This window comes from Erpetoichthys calabaricus, chromosome 10, assembly GCF_900747795.2.
Source record: "Erpetoichthys calabaricus chromosome 10, fErpCal1.3, whole genome shotgun sequence".
NCBI lineage: Eukaryota > Metazoa > Chordata > Cladistia > Polypteriformes > Polypteridae > Erpetoichthys > Erpetoichthys calabaricus.
The window spans coordinates 54,289,730-54,305,561 of record NC_041403.2 but is presented as its reverse complement, the minus strand read 5'-3'; the positions used below and the strand labels follow the sequence as shown (position 1 = coordinate 54,305,561).

General features: G+C 36.8%; 1 protein-coding gene across 2 annotated transcripts in view; it reads left to right on the top strand.

The window, feature by feature from the left end:
• The first annotated feature begins 5,018 nt into the window (after positions 1–5,018).
• Positions 5,019–15,832, top strand: part of zswim5 (zinc finger, SWIM-type containing 5) — a 95,873-nt gene continuing 85,059 nt past the window's right edge. For both annotated transcript variants that reach the window (XM_051932965.1, XM_028811249.2), the window contains exon 1: positions 5,019–5,643. In XM_051932965.1, coding sequence (XP_051788925.1) covers positions 5,136–5,643 — 508 coding nt within the window. In that variant the 5' untranslated portion in view covers positions 5,019–5,135. The remainder of the gene's footprint in view (positions 5,644–15,832) is intronic.

Sequence of the window (15,832 nt, the reverse complement as noted above, 5' to 3'; positions counted from 1 at the left end):
GGAAAGCAAAATTTAACAGGAAGCCATAGCCGAACATCAGAGGAACATGAAAACATAATGAAGAAGGCTCTCCAATTTAAAATCAAACCAGTGATAAATCTATTGGGCTGTAAAGTGACTTTTTGGGATATTTTATTGCTTGTTCAGAATTATTCTTTCATAGCATCCCACATTCATTGCTTATATTTTAACTAAAACTCTCATATGAATTGTTAAATCAATTAATGCTTTATTCCTATTTGAAATAAATGTTATTTAATAGTATTTAATAGTCAGCAGTGAGGTCTAGAAACTGCTCTTGACATCCCATTCAATAAATTATAAATGGTCCACTGAAGATAGTGCAACCTAGTGGCCCCTGAAACTACAAGGTCACATGGTCATACTATACTGCTAGCTCACTGTATCACCTTAGGTAATTCTTTAGCATTCCTTTTGAGTCACACTGCACTAATATGCATTTATTTAAGGTCTAATACACATGTAAAGCAGTTTGAAAAGATGTTCAATTAGAAGAGTTACATATAAAGTAATAAGTCTGATTAAATTAACGTTGTATTTATAATAATTAAAGCTTTCAACCTGAATATCCTTTGATTTGACAACATTTAAAAAATAGCAATATACTGTACTGAAGTAAAAAAATGATTTTGCATCTGGTGTGATTGCTCAGGGGGCGTCTGTCTAGATGAAAGCATTCTCAAATGCAAAGTATTTTAAATGCCTTGCCAATTTCTGACAGTGTTCATGTTTGCTGCATTATTCTTATTCTTGGTAAACAGATAACTTAACAGTTAAAAAAAAAACAATCTACTATTATAAATAAGTCTTTTTGGAAACTTTATTGTAATGTTCCCCATACACTAAGTTTAATGTTTTACTTACACTTGTTAATTTTAAAACAAAGTTTTAATGGTTTCATAGCTTTATTTGTTGTGCTTTTGTTACAGGCTTGGTCAGTGTCCATGAGGAGTTTACATGTGACTCTGCTATTCTGGGCCCATAATTAGTTGTGTCTAAACAATGCTAGACAGACAAGTCTAGTGTACTTCCCTAGGTATACTAAAAATACACTAAAGAGTTTGCCCAGGGTAACTTACTGAGTTAGACGTACCCCGTCATATTACATCTAATTTTCATAGCCTTGAACACTTGCTTGCTTAGTCATGTCTGACTACTATACATTTCAACTAATATCCTATGAATGCTGATCTGTAGTGAACCAGCAACAGACAAGTAGGTAATAGAGCAAACAGTTATACCATACAGTTACAAAGGAGCAGCATTTGTGACACTTGCATGATACATTATATGGCAAATCATTCTTTGCCAAGTCATTTCAGCATTTCAACCCTTATTATTACTGTATGTAAAATTTCAAAATGCAGCTGTCAAAGAGAAGGGAGTTAACCACCAAAAGGACCTGTCACAAAATTTGATATTGAGGTTTTGAAATTCAATATCAGATTTAAAAAGCCGATATTAAAATTTCAATATGATGGGATCATATTTTGTATAGCTGACATCAAATTTTAAAACACAGGTATCAAATTCAGATTTGTGAGCTATAATACTCAATTTAATAATTAATGAAAAAGAACTTTTGGCAATATAGTGCATAAGACTAGCTTTTATTATAATATACACAACTTTAATTTAAGTCATTAAACTTCATACAACACACTGATTGTCCTCTCTCATCTATGCAGGATGGGTGTGAACTGAAGTGTACATCCATCCATTATCCAAACTGCTATATCTGAACTACAGGGTCACGGGGGTCTGCTGGAGCCAATTCCAGCCAACACAGGGCGCAAGGCAGGAAACAAACCCTGGGCAGGGCGCCAGCCCACCGCAGGGCACGCACACACACACACACATACACACACCAAGCACACACTAGGGACAATTTAGAATCTAACCTAACCTGCATGTCTTTGGACTGTGGGAGGAAACCGGAGTACCCGGAGGAAACCCATGTAGACATGGGGAGAACATGCAAACTCCACACAGGGAGGACCTGTGAAGCGAACCTGGGTCTCCTAACTGCGAGGCGGCAATGCTACCCATTGCTCCACCGTGCCGCCCAAGTGTGATACACTTTTTTATTTATTATGTACTGTATATTTTATCATATTAGAACATTAGTACAATTGCAACCACAACAGGCCATTTAGTCCAACAAGCTTGCCCATCCTATTCACCTAGATTGTCCAAAATAACATCAAGTCAAGATTTGAATGTTGCTAAAATCCTACACTACTACATGATGGAAAACATAATAATATCTAAAATATTCTTTAAAAAAAAATGCAACTTGAGATATATCTTAACAAGTGTCAAGAAAAGGTAAGCTGTACATGATTTGTTATCATAACAATCATAATAACTTTGAGTATGACATAAACAACTATTATTTTAGTAAACATTAAGATAAAATTAAAAACTAGAAAATGAGATAGCCATATCTGTACACATGACTTGAATATTCATTTTCAAATTGGTAATAAATACAATTATATAGGTCATATTTCTGCAAGAGACATGCTACATTATTCACTGTGTTTAGGCCTGTCACTGTGCTAAATAATGAGTTTCAGAGTGCTTAGATCTTCTGGTCAGTTGTCTCTTATTGTCCCTCGTAAGAAGTGTAAAACTAAAGGGGACAGGGCTTTTGCAGCTGCTGCTCCTCGCCTGTGGAACTCTTTACCTCATTACATAAAGGAGTCGTCTACAATTGAACTGTTCAAAACAAGATTAGACTCATTTCTATTCACTTGCTTTCTGTGACCTTCAGTAATACTGATGGTTTCCTCATTGTGATTATGTAATCTTACTTCTATTTATTAATTTATTTATGTTCATTTATTTTATTTCTATTTATGTTATTTATGTTAATTGTATGTTTTTTTCTTCTTTTAATGTAAAGCACTTTGGCCACAGCATTCCTATGTTGTTTTAAATGTGCTATATAAATAAATTGACATTGACATTATTAACATGAATATATTCATATTATCTGTATTTGTAAATAGTGAAAAATTATATATTTTTATTAATTTATAAAAAGATATAGAGATCTGCATCACACATATCTACATAACTCTTTTAAGTCTTTATTTGAATGATGGCAACAGTTGATGTTTGCAAGTGGGTAAGAAAAATATACCTATTTTAATATATATATATATATATAGCAATTATACATACAAATTAATATTATTTGTTACAAAATTAATTTTGCTGACTAATACCTAACTGAGGATTTTTAAGGTCATCCTAAAATCTGGATCATTAACAGTAGCAAGTAATAATTGCAATTTGTAATATGCAATGTTAATTTAGAAATACCAAAACTTATATTCTGCGGTGGGTTGGCACCCTGCCCAGGATTGGTTCCCTGCCTTGTGCCCTGTGTTGGCTGGGATTGGCTCCAGCAGACCCCCGTGACCCTGTGTTCGGATTCAGTGGGTTGGTAAATGGATGGATGGATGGAAAACTTATATTTCATATATGCACAGAAATGAGTGCTATTGTAGCATGAGATATTACTTTGCTTTTGTGCAACATAAGGCAATTTCATGAAAAAACACCTTCAACAGAAAAATTGGTCAACTGTGTTTTGAACTGTTAAATAGAAAACTATTTGCAAAGTGGTTGTGAACTTATGTTGCTCTTTCGGTACAAACTAAAAATCAAAATCTGCTTGGTTCAAGTTGTATTCACACTATTTTACAGAAATTAGCAGAGCCAGCTATTAAGTTTCATTACTCAGACTGTTCCTCATCAGTATGTGAGATCTATGCTCATCTGGAGAGGCCTTCAATGTGGCTGGGGTTGGTTTAATTAGTTCCATCTTTTCCTCTCATGCAGCTGACCCGTCAAATCATTGCTGGAATTGTTGTCATTTCTGAACACTTTCAAAGATCGATTTGAGTTGTGAAATGATCATTTTGTCCAAAATGAAGTCTCATCTTCCTGCTGTGTGAGTTGATGACAATGTTAAACAGCATTGAAAAGTTAGATCCTTAAAGAGACAATACATAAAATATGTGAACCTTACAAGAAACAGGTGCCATGTACAGCATAAATCAATGTAAAGCAAATAAATTAAAAGACAAAAAAAAACCTAGAATGTAAGAAAGAAGAGAATACTAACATTAGAACTATTTTAGTTTTACCCATATTTTCTATTATGTGTACATATGGAAATATCCTTAGATGACATCAAATGTAATCAATTTAACATTGGCAACTCTTTAAGTGCTCTGAAATATAATTTAAAAACAACTCAAACTGGGTCATTGACCTAGTTCCAGTTCTAGGCGTTAGTGAAAAGCAAACTTGGCTTTTGGCCGATTGATCTGAAGCGCTCTAAAACAATTCCTGGTTCCTGATGACCTGGTCAGTTTATTTTCTCAACAAATTTGAGCAAGGAATGTTTAGAAATTAGCATTTTCTTATACCATGCATCCAAAGCCTCGATCCGTTATGATTATGGTACACCAACGGGTGGATATAAATATGGCATATTCCCTATTAGGTAGAAAACGTGTTACTCAGTGAAGCAATATAGCATGAGAAGAAACAACAACAACAGATGAAGAAGCAGACTTTCAATGCCACTCATAGAAAATGCAAGCTAGGAGGTAAAACAGCTTAAAGTCAGCGAAAGTTCGAAAGAGCGACTGCTTACGGTAGAAGCGGAGCAGCTGACCGTTATTCTAAACCACCGCGACATCAGAATTTTGAATTTTCCCCACTGAGCCACAGATTACATATACTGATTGTCTCCTCTAAATATCTTCAAGGTTACATCCTCGAAAGTAGCCGCACGAACTGAGTATTCAAGGGGACAAGGAAGGCGATAAGCTTTGGCTAATTGCTCAGTACGCAAGGATTGTTAACCAAACGGGTTAAACCAAACGTAAACAAACGCCCTGAGGCCACTCCGACGGCGAGACGTCGAGAGGGAGCGGCCTGTGAGTCGTCGTGCTCGCGCTAATTTAGTGCTTCAGATTAAGATTTGTGCGAGGGCTCCCGAAGCGCGCGGTGTGTCCAGGTGACGTCATCCTCCCCGGCTTGCGCAGCTATTCCCAGACTCGGCTCTCGCTCTCAGTGTTTATTTGGTCGTTATGGCGGAGGGAGACGGAGATCTGCAACCTCAGCCGCCGCCGCTTGCCCTTGCTCTAGCGATACCGTCAACGATTAAACGGCAGAGCTTACGTCCTGCGCCTCGCGGTCCTGGGCCGGGACCTGGACCGGGCCTTCAGAACACACGATCTCTCAATCCGGAATCCTTACTGGACTGTGCCGCTAAGGCAGTGGCAGAGAAATGGGCCTTTGAAAGGGTGGAGGAGCGCTTTGAGCGTATCCCGGAGCCAGTCCAGCGCCGTATCGTTTACTGGTCCTTTCCAAGAAATGAGAAGGAAATCTGCATGTATTCATCTTTTCAGTGTAGAGGGAGTGCGGAGGACACGGCGACGACAGGCTCCGGGGCTTCGGTGGGTTCTGGGGCTGTCTCTGGAGGAGTTAACACCACCGGGGGGAGCAGCGGGGCTGGGGGCAGTGGGGACGGTCTGCCTTTCCGCCGAGGCATCCGGCTGCTGGAGAGCGGCTCTGTGGAGAATGTCCTACAAGTCGGTAAGTAGTCGACAGCTTTACGATGTATTTTTTTTACATTTTTATATTTTTCTTTTAACAACAAAGTTTTGCAAGCAATCGAAAGTTTAATAACTCTTTTGTAACCGAATATTCAGTCTAAATTGGGTTTGATAGCTGAAAGTCGAATCTTGTAATGCAGTGAAAGGCATGCATTCCTGGTTTAACATCTGATTTTTGATTTGGCGAGTTTTTTTGTCTCAAAGTGTGACGAGTCTAGGTGGAAACAGTTTTATGAGGACAGTAGATACAGTATTATGTGATATTGTGCACGTCCTTATCGGTTTGATTTAACAGTTTCAGAACGAAACGAACTGGAATATTACACGATCATGGATTGGCTGTTGATGATTGATGATCTCTGTTTATACATGTATTTAGTTTTTCTTAAGCGAAGGTCCGTTTGCTTTTCTGCCATATTTGCATGTATACATTATTTCCTTTGTAGATTGTTTGCTATCTTTAAATACGTGTCTTTCTTCTTTGGTGGTAGGTTTAACGCCCCCCTCCCCCAGTCAAATTTGTAATGTTTACACAAGGTGGTCATACTCGTGTATAAGCCAGCTTTTTTCCTCTTTAGCCCATAAACCAAATGCAATAGAATATCCCGTAATGTATTCAAGTTGATTGGATATGCCCTGTTTGTCGTATCTGAGTGAATGATTTGTAGTACTGAAAATAGCTTATAACGTACGTTTTAATTTAGTACATACAGTATTCCTTGTATGGTTTTACTATTTAATATGTTGAAGTTTTCTGCCTTCTGCACACGGTTTACATATAAAGGCTATATGTGCTCGAATTCTTTAAATGTGTACGCATGGTTAGCTTCTCCTAGGACTTTCAATCGTATCACATTATTCATCTTTACCTTGGTTTCATTTTGCATTAAATAACTGATTCTAATTCACGAAGTTGAAGTATATGTATTTCAGCGCAGATATCAATATTTTTTTATTTTTGTCGTTTTTGTCATCGTGATAGCGCGACTTTTGTGAAAAACATCTCTCGAGATAACCGTGACTGACCTTAGTATCAGTCATTTACGTAAATCATCACTGTAACTTGTTTATAAGAAAACGAAACCTGTGTAAAGTAATTTAAAGGTCCCCTAAAAGGAGAAAAAGCGTTGTGGGAAGATCAATGCTTTGACAGGACGCTAATGCTTGATAAATTTGGAAGGGAAACTATTGCATGCCACCGATGCTTTTGCAGCGTTCTGTATTCCCATCTGGAACGCAATTCAATGTTAATCGTATTAATTAAAAGAGAAATCCCATGGGGTTTAATTCAGACTGGTTTTGCCTTTTAAATAATAACGCGGTCTATTGGACAAATTGTGGTTTGTACGTTAAAGATTGGATGACACAAAGACTTTTTGCAGGTAACTATTTTTAGCTCAGGGTAAGCATAAATGTAAAGTGTCTTTCCATGTGGGGTGTGTGAGGGTATATATTGCAAACTGCATGTGTGTGTATACAGTATATGTATTTAAGTGTATATTTATTATATACATAATCGGCTCAAAAAAATTAAGGGAACACTTGATCATCACAGTCTAACACCAAGTCAGTTAAGCTTCTGTGATATCAATCTGACCAGTTAGGCGATTATGAATCCACTTCACTTGCTTTGGTGCAAATGAAAGTTACAACAGATGCACTGGAGAGGCAACAGCAAGACAACCCCCAAAAAGGGAATCGTTTTGCAGGTGGTGGCCACAGACCTTTGCTCTCTCCTTATCCTTCCTGACTGATTGTTCTCTAGTTTAGCATTTAATAGTGTCATAGTCACTACTGATAGCATGAGGAGGTATCTGCAGCTTTTTCAGGTTGCACAGGTAGTCCAGTTCCTCCAGGATGGCACATCCACACATGCCATCACAGAAAGGTTTGCTCTGTCTCCCAGCACAGTCTCAAGAGCATGGAGGAGATTTCAGGAGACAGACCGTTACTGGAGGAAAGCTGGATAGGGCAATAAAAGAGCATCAGCCCAGCAGCAGAACTGGTATCTGCTTCGTTGTGTGAGGAGGAACAGGAGGAGCACTGCCATAACCCTACAAAATGCCATCCAGCTGGCCACTGGTATGAATGGTCATATTTTCAGAAACAGGCTCCATGATCGCCCAACGTCATTTGATGGGACCTACACTCACAACCCACCAGCTCAGTTCAATTGACATTCATCAGAAAATACCACAATTGGCAGCTTTGCCATTGGTGCCCCATTCTTTTCACATATGATAGCAGGTTCACACAGAGCACACATGACAGACGTGAAAGAGTCTGGAGACCCTGTGGTGAATGTTATGCAGCCTGCAACATCATCCAGCAAGACCAGTTTGACGGTGGATCAATGATGGTCTGGGGATGCATATCCATGGAGGGTCACACAGACCTTCATGTACTAGGCAACAGTACCCTGACTGCTTTTAGGTACCAGGATGAAATCCTCGGAGCCATTGTCAGACCATACGCTGGTACAGTGGACCATAGTTCCCTCCTGGTGCAGGACAATGCCTGGTCTCATGGTCAGATTGTGTAGGCTGTTCTTGGATGATGAAGACATTGTTGCCATTGACTGTCCCGCACTTTTCCCTGACCTGAATCAATTTGAGAACCTGTAGGACATTATGTATTGGTCCACCTGACATCGCCAAGTAGCGCCACAGACTGCCCAGGAGCTCACTGTTGTCCTGATCCAGGTCTGGGAGGAGATCCCCCCCAGGGCACCATCTGCTGCCTCATCAGTAGCAAGCCCAGATGTAGTTGGGAGTGTATACAGGTACGCGGGGGCCATACAAACTACTGTGTCACATTATGATTTGGATCAGCCTGTGATTTTCAGTGTGATGTTGAATCTAGTCTTCATTGGGTTGGTGTTGAGTTTATTACATCATTTTGTTCTTGACGAATTACACAGTATTTTTCAATAAAAATTTTCTGTTTGAATCTCGATGAACAGAATATTCAATGTGTGATTTAAATGTTGCCTGTCAATTACATTGCCTATTCACTCTTCCACTACACATCTTTAAGGGCATAGGAAGAAAACTGGATTACCTAGAGAGAAAACTCGTGCAGACATGGAGAAAATGTGGATGGGATTTGAACCCTTGCTACCGGGGTACATAACATGCAATAGACAATGCTGTTATCACCATGCTCGCTGCATTAATTAAACATTCTCATAATTCTGGTATTTAGTTTTTATATTTATTTATATAATATACACTTTTTTTTTAGTTTTCTGGAAACATTTTGAAGTTATGAGGTTTAGGAGTCATCTAAAGTGATCAAGTGATTATGTTAAATAGTCAGAGGTGGGTAGAGTAGCCAAAAATTGTACTCAAGTAAGAGTAGTGTTACTTCAAAATAATATTACTCAAGTGGAAGTAAAAAGTAGTCATCCAAAAAATACTCGAGTAAAAAAAGTATTTGGTGAAAAGACTACTCAAGTACTGAGTAACTGTTTGAACATAATATATGATTTTTTTTTAGAAATGTTGTAATAAGACAGACAAAGTATAAAATAATGTACAAATTCTGCTATTTCCAAATAATAAAATAAAAAATGAGTAAAAATAAATAACATCTTTACAAAATAAAGATGCACAAATAACACAAAGTTCCAAATCTCAGTAATTCACAACAAAGCTTTTGAAGCCAATACCTACAGTAGGTAACATGTATGTTTGAACAGTGCAAACTACTTACAGTGACAAGATATACTGTACACTGACAGTATAATACTGCATATTCAATTGCACGACTGCGGGGAGTTAATGAGGTAGTTGGAGCGAGTCACATCTGCACGTGCGGGTGCGATCATTCTCAATTGTTTCATTGGCTTTCTGCGGCATGTGATTAAGGCCCACAGAGATGGGAGTGTATATATACGGGTCGGCACAAAAAAAGAAGGGGGAATCAAAGAAAAGGAGAAAAGAAGAGTCTGTAGGGGACTGGCATCTTCGCACACTTGCCCTCCAAATAGCACAGCTGATAGAAGATAACATTAGAACAAGGCATCTTGTGCACGTACAAGAAGTCTCACTTTATCATGACTGTCTGTGTCTGTGCATGTTTGGTTAAAACGCGCTTGTTCTTCACTCAGTGAAGTGATGGTTAAGCTTCAGCAGGAGTTGGCTTTCAAGGTTCTTGCAGTGAAGCTGTGACCGTTTAAGAGGGAACAGGAGCCCCACATGACTAAAAGTCTCTCACAGGCTGCAGACGCAGGAAGTTTGTGTGTGGTCATGTGACTGCATGGCTACGTCTGATTGGTTAAACGGAGTCGTGATTATTGTTGCTATGTCTGATTGGTGGTAAATGGTAAATGGTTAACTGCACATCCTACTTTTGTTAGGTAAATGTGTCCCATTTTTTTTTTTTTTTTTTTTTTTTTTGTGTATTCTCTTTTTTTATACCATGAGAAGAAATGGTCTAGTATTTTAAAGCAGTGGTTAAGAAGCAGAAACATCATTATCCAGCCTTTTTAAATTATGCCTATATTTTTAAGTTTTGTTTTAAAGGTTTTAATTATATTTAACTAAGGGGCTCTGCCCCCTGCTTGCTCCACTCGCCAACCCCCGTGCGGGCCCTATGCGCTAGTCATTTCCCGGAACTGCCGCTTGCGACTAATCATGCTGTGGTTTTGGATAAACATGAATATCAACTCTGGCTTTGATATCTCCGTCTTTCAAAATTATTATCGCTGACCATTTGTCACGTGTTGGTTTATTATATAATAAACATTGTCCATGTTTTTCAGATAAATTTCGTGTAAAGTGAGATACTTTTGGATGTATGGATTTGTAGCTGTAGAATTTCTAATATGTCTGATCGTTTAACTCTTTCAATTCTTTGTTGCATAGCTTCTCTGTGATCATAAATATAAACCTGACCGAATTGTGGCTCCTTTGAAATTAAACTTGTAGTACATTTAATTATTGCGGGACCACAGATTCTCATAGTGTATGGTCCTGAATCATGTAAATCTATGCTTGAGCATTGAATGATGCAAACGCAAACAAATTATTGTAGAGGCGGATATTTTGCCTGTAGTGTTTGTGGATTTCACTTTCACCAAATAACAAATCTTTTAATTCTCGCAGATACGCCTCTTCATTGGGAAGAAACACTACTTTTCCCTGATGGCAACACAAATTAGATGATCTACAAGTATCCGATTTAAACTTTAAACCAAACAATATCTCCATACTTCTGTCATATCACCTACGTCCATATATCCGATCTCTTTTTGCTGTTCCGTTATTTCACTGAATAATAATTTCCGTTTGTTAGCACTAGTGCAATCTTTACTATCAGTTTTTTGAGACTTTTGAATTTTAGTACTTTCATAATCTCTAACCTGCTCTGCATGTGTATCGTGCCAATGTTTTTGGACTTCTTTACGACATTCTACTTTGATTTCTATTCTTGTCTTTATTTCTACCCCCGCTTTTTTCTTTCCAAAGCTTTTTGGCCTCTTTTTGACGTGCTGCCCTTTCTAGATGAAACTTCAACAACTAAGCGAAGAAGAAAGTATAAAATTATTATCCAGAAAAGAACTACATTGAAGGAAACAAATAGATTGTATGTCTTGTATTAAAATCAGGAAAACGTAAAAATTTTATAAGAGCTGAGAGCACAAGAACTGTGTCTGACAATAATATTCACACCAATGAGAGGAAAGTGGAGCGTGGGCATGGTTAAATCTCCTGGCACAAAGTCTTGTCTCGCGGGACTTGGAATTATCTCTCTGAAAAAGTCTCGTCTCGTCCCAGGATTTTTTTATATAATAGAGAGATATGCAATACATTTCATTTTGAAGGAATCTTTATATATAACCCTATTCATTTAAAACCATATAAGTTTATATAATTTTCAGCAAACACATGCATTTTTTTTCATTTTTATACTTTGTGAAATAAGCTGGTTTACTTTCACTCTGAAAACATTTATTTTATGTAGTTTATTACTTTTTAAACTAAATAAATTTACTATATGCTAGGTAAATATGGATAAACTGTATAATGATTAGAATCCATGCCTGTCTTCCCAATTATTTGAATGTATATTTTTAAAAATGTTGTGGGGGTGTTAACTTGTTCATTTCTATATGAAAGTGTGTATTTGGTCAAATAGTGCAAGGGCACAACTTGTTTTCTAATGAAGAACTCTGAATCCTTTTACCACGTGCTTTCTTTTTCATTACTAGATTAGAAGAAATTAGATAATGAGAAAGATGTTTCTGATTTTTTTTCTATGTGACATTTTATGCAGAGAGTAACATTTCTAACAGCTAATTTCTAGACTGAAAAATGCATAGCTGTCACAAAATGTAGGAGCAGTGGCTTATTGATATTTTTTAGTGTATCTATAAACTTGCAACAGACAGCTGCATGCCTTTTGAAGCACTACTATTTTTGTCTACCGTGTCCACCACAGGTGCCTAGATGTTTTTAATGTGTGATTTTCACATAGTAATCTGCTGCCCTGGATGTTCAGCCTTTCTTTTCAACAACGGTGTAGGTTCCCTCATCTTTTCAAATAAAAACTGCCAAAGATTCTGTTGTTTTTTGGACATGAAGCAAATTAAATGGGAGCTTGGAGCTATCTGCCGTCTCCGGTGTGGATTGTTTAGGCTCTACTCATTTTGGATGTCGACTGAGATTATGTTTATGTTGCACAGCTTACTTATATCTTTGCTTTTATCCAGTGCACTGTTTGAATCCGTAGTAAGTCCAAACATCTGATTTAAGTGTTGAAGACACTGATTTCAGTTAAAGAGGACACACCATTTTATGTGAGATAGTAAATTGCTTTTTCCATGGAAAATCATAACAGGCAATTTAGCGACATCTACTGGATTGGATGCCAAAAAGTAGATAAGCAAAAATGTAAATAAAATAATTGAGCAGGTTAGAGATTCACAAGATCGATCTTGAAACTTTAAAAAACTGCATCCAATCGTTTAAACAAAAAATGATTAATCAGAAAATCGATATTTGTATCCAGGCCTAATAGATACACACACGTGTGTGTGTGTGTGTGTGTGTGTATGTATGTATGTATAATATATATATATAAATACATTTGTTTTTTGCAAGTTGGTTAGTAGAAAGACACCTGCCAAATAGTATTACTGAATCACACTTTTCAATGCATAACATTTGATACCTTTTAGTTGCAATCAACAGTAATTGAAATTCCCTAATTACCTGCAGGAAAGGCTTAGTGTAACTGCTACAGCATACACAACAATAACTGATGAAAAACTACATTCCATGTTTTTGGATAATCATAAGTTATTTGCCATAATGCTTTTTCCAAGTTTAGTTTCCACAGTCTCACAATTTGCTAAATGATGTAAACAATCTAAACTTTTAATTTTTGTGCCCTTTCCCTATAGCAGTGTTTTTTGATTACTGTATGTGATTCCTTTACAATTTCTCTTTCTATGAAGTGTAAAGTAGCATTGAAGTTCTCAGTTTAGTATGTCCATTTTGTTGATGTTCATAGGCATTATCCAACAGAAAAAAGTCTGTTACTTAAAGATCTGAAATAAACACCTGAGATATTTCATATCTGCTTGCAGATCTTCAAAATACTCAAATATAAAAATCTTTTTGTAACCCACTATACCATATGTGCAGAGTAGAGATTTAAGGCATTTTCACACTAGTTCAATTGGTGTAGTTTTTTCAAACTCTGGTGTGAATATGGCAGTCATACTCTGGTGTGGGAAAAACACCTATACAAAGACCCTTTGGAAAGGGTGGTTTCAATGGGGTACCAAGTGTACCCTGGTCTGGTCTGCACGAGGTCTGAATGTGACCCGACACAAGACTGATTTAGCTACAGAAAACACTGTGCATTATGAGTGAAATTATGCATGCTGTGGTAGTGAAGCTAAGCCTCTCCCTGCAGGTAATTAGGGAATCTCATTCACAGCATAATGAGTCAAGGGTTAATGTAAATCATTAAATACAATAAAAGATAAAGATAAATATAGACATAGGTTTGTTCAGATTGACTGGAAACTTTGGGACTTAGGTACAAATGTGACACAATTCACATTTAAAATAACTACTGATTCATGCACTTGATAAATGCCTCAGTCAGAACTGTACTTGATTTGAAAAAGAAAAAAAAGAGGGGGGAAAAGGGGGGTGTAAATTCACTTGTGATTAGGTCGCTCAAAATACATACAGAGACGGCAAAAAACAGACTGCAGTTGTCTGTGAGCCCTGCTATCCTACCCACAAGCTTACTGCCCTCAGTGGAGCTTGCCTTCTTTTGCGCTCTTTCCTATTTGAAACATGTTCTTTTCGTACCATTGTAGCAAATAATTTTCAAATGTTCTTCAAGTTGTTTGTTAAGAAGTGTTTTGCTCATAGAGGTGTGTTGTTAAATAAACCAAATTATTATGGAAAATGTTGCAGTGCTCAATCACAACTGTTGGCTAAACTCCATGAAATTTGCAATGTAAAACTCAGCTGGACTAAGTGGAAATTGAAACAAAGTAATTTATCATTCCCTGATTCAGAACAAAGCAAACGGACTGCGTATGAAAATGCCTTTAGACATCCCATTTGTGTCTGCTACTACTCAACTCACTTTTTGATATTTTGTTTATTTTTAAAAGCAATGATTTGAATTACAGAGGCAACATGATTATGTATCTATAACACTACTGTTTAACAGCTATAGGGTATTTAGATTAAATCCTGGCCTTGTCACTGTGAAACTTGAACATTCTTGCTACTTCTGTGTGACTGTTTCTCTACTACTTAGATTTTTTTCTCACTTCCCAAAGATCTGTGTATTAGATCAATTGTTAACTTTAAATTGGCTAAATGTAGTTGTGTAGGTGGCTATATCATGCTGGACTAGCACTTTGTTCAACTGTTGAAGGTAATTGATAATTGATAAATATGATAATTGAATATAAAGTAGACTTTTTCTTTTGTGAATTGTAATGGAAAGGTGGTATTAAAAGCTTTAGTCCTGCAAAAATAATTTCTGTATTGCAGATACTTTTGCTTTCACCCAGCTGACCTACATTAGGTGCCAAAAACAACAATAAACTAAATAACCATATATTTTGTTTTTCTAGTCTACTAGATGATCTTGCAAGAGTAGTTTTTGTCCCCATTCCCTGGTGACTGCTTGGACCCTTGTTGCTTAACATTGGCGTACTGGGTAAAAAAGCCAATGGACAGGATGAAATTGACTTTAGTGGAAAGGTGTCTCTGTGGGTGTGGGTGAAGTTGGCCCTCCAAACTTTTGTATGGAGGTATTTCCTTTTGAGGCCTGGCCTATAGATATCCTGTATCCAAATGACAAATTACAGACTGCCTTTTAGGATATTTTAAACCTCCCATAAAGATTTTAATGTAGTGCAATTAATTGTAGTGAAATAAACTATGTTATTAGTTTAAATTACTTGCATTAGGAATTAGGCATATTCATGTTTTTCAGTTCTCTACTGAGCATGCAAGGCAATACAAAGAGTTAATGTTTTCTTTGAATTTGTGATAATGCAACTTCTGCACTGTAATCGATAAGAACAACTATTATTGCACACTCTGGTAGAATCATAAAATATGTTTCCATGTGTTCCTTGTTTTTATGTTCTTCTAAGTAACCTTCAGAAAATACTTCTTAAAAGATTTTAAAATGCACCATAAGTCTCCATGTTGAGAGTAAGTTATTTTATGAAAATGCGTTATGTTCACAAATGTTGTAGTATGAAACATTTTAAGATGCTGTGCATTTGAAAGTCTAGTCTGCTAAGTAAAGTGCTTTTATGCAGTCTGAGTGCTAACTAGAGAAAAAAGGAAAAGTCAGAGTACCTTTAAATATACTTTCGTCCCTTCTGTGAATGAATATGCTGTTTTAGGGAGCATTTTGCCCTTTGTTTTTTTTTTTTACTGCATCTGTTAGTATTGAATAATACTGTATTGTCATTATAAATGTAAAATATTATTCTTTTAGTTACCAAGTAATTTAAAGTAGAGGCAGAAATTGCAATTTCTGTAATTTTATTTTGTGATTCAAAGTAGAATATATAATCTGTTAAAGTCCTCTAACACATAAGATTAACTGAATTTATAGACTTTGTTTGAAGACCGTTCTTTTGTTATTTACAGTTTATGATTACCCTATAA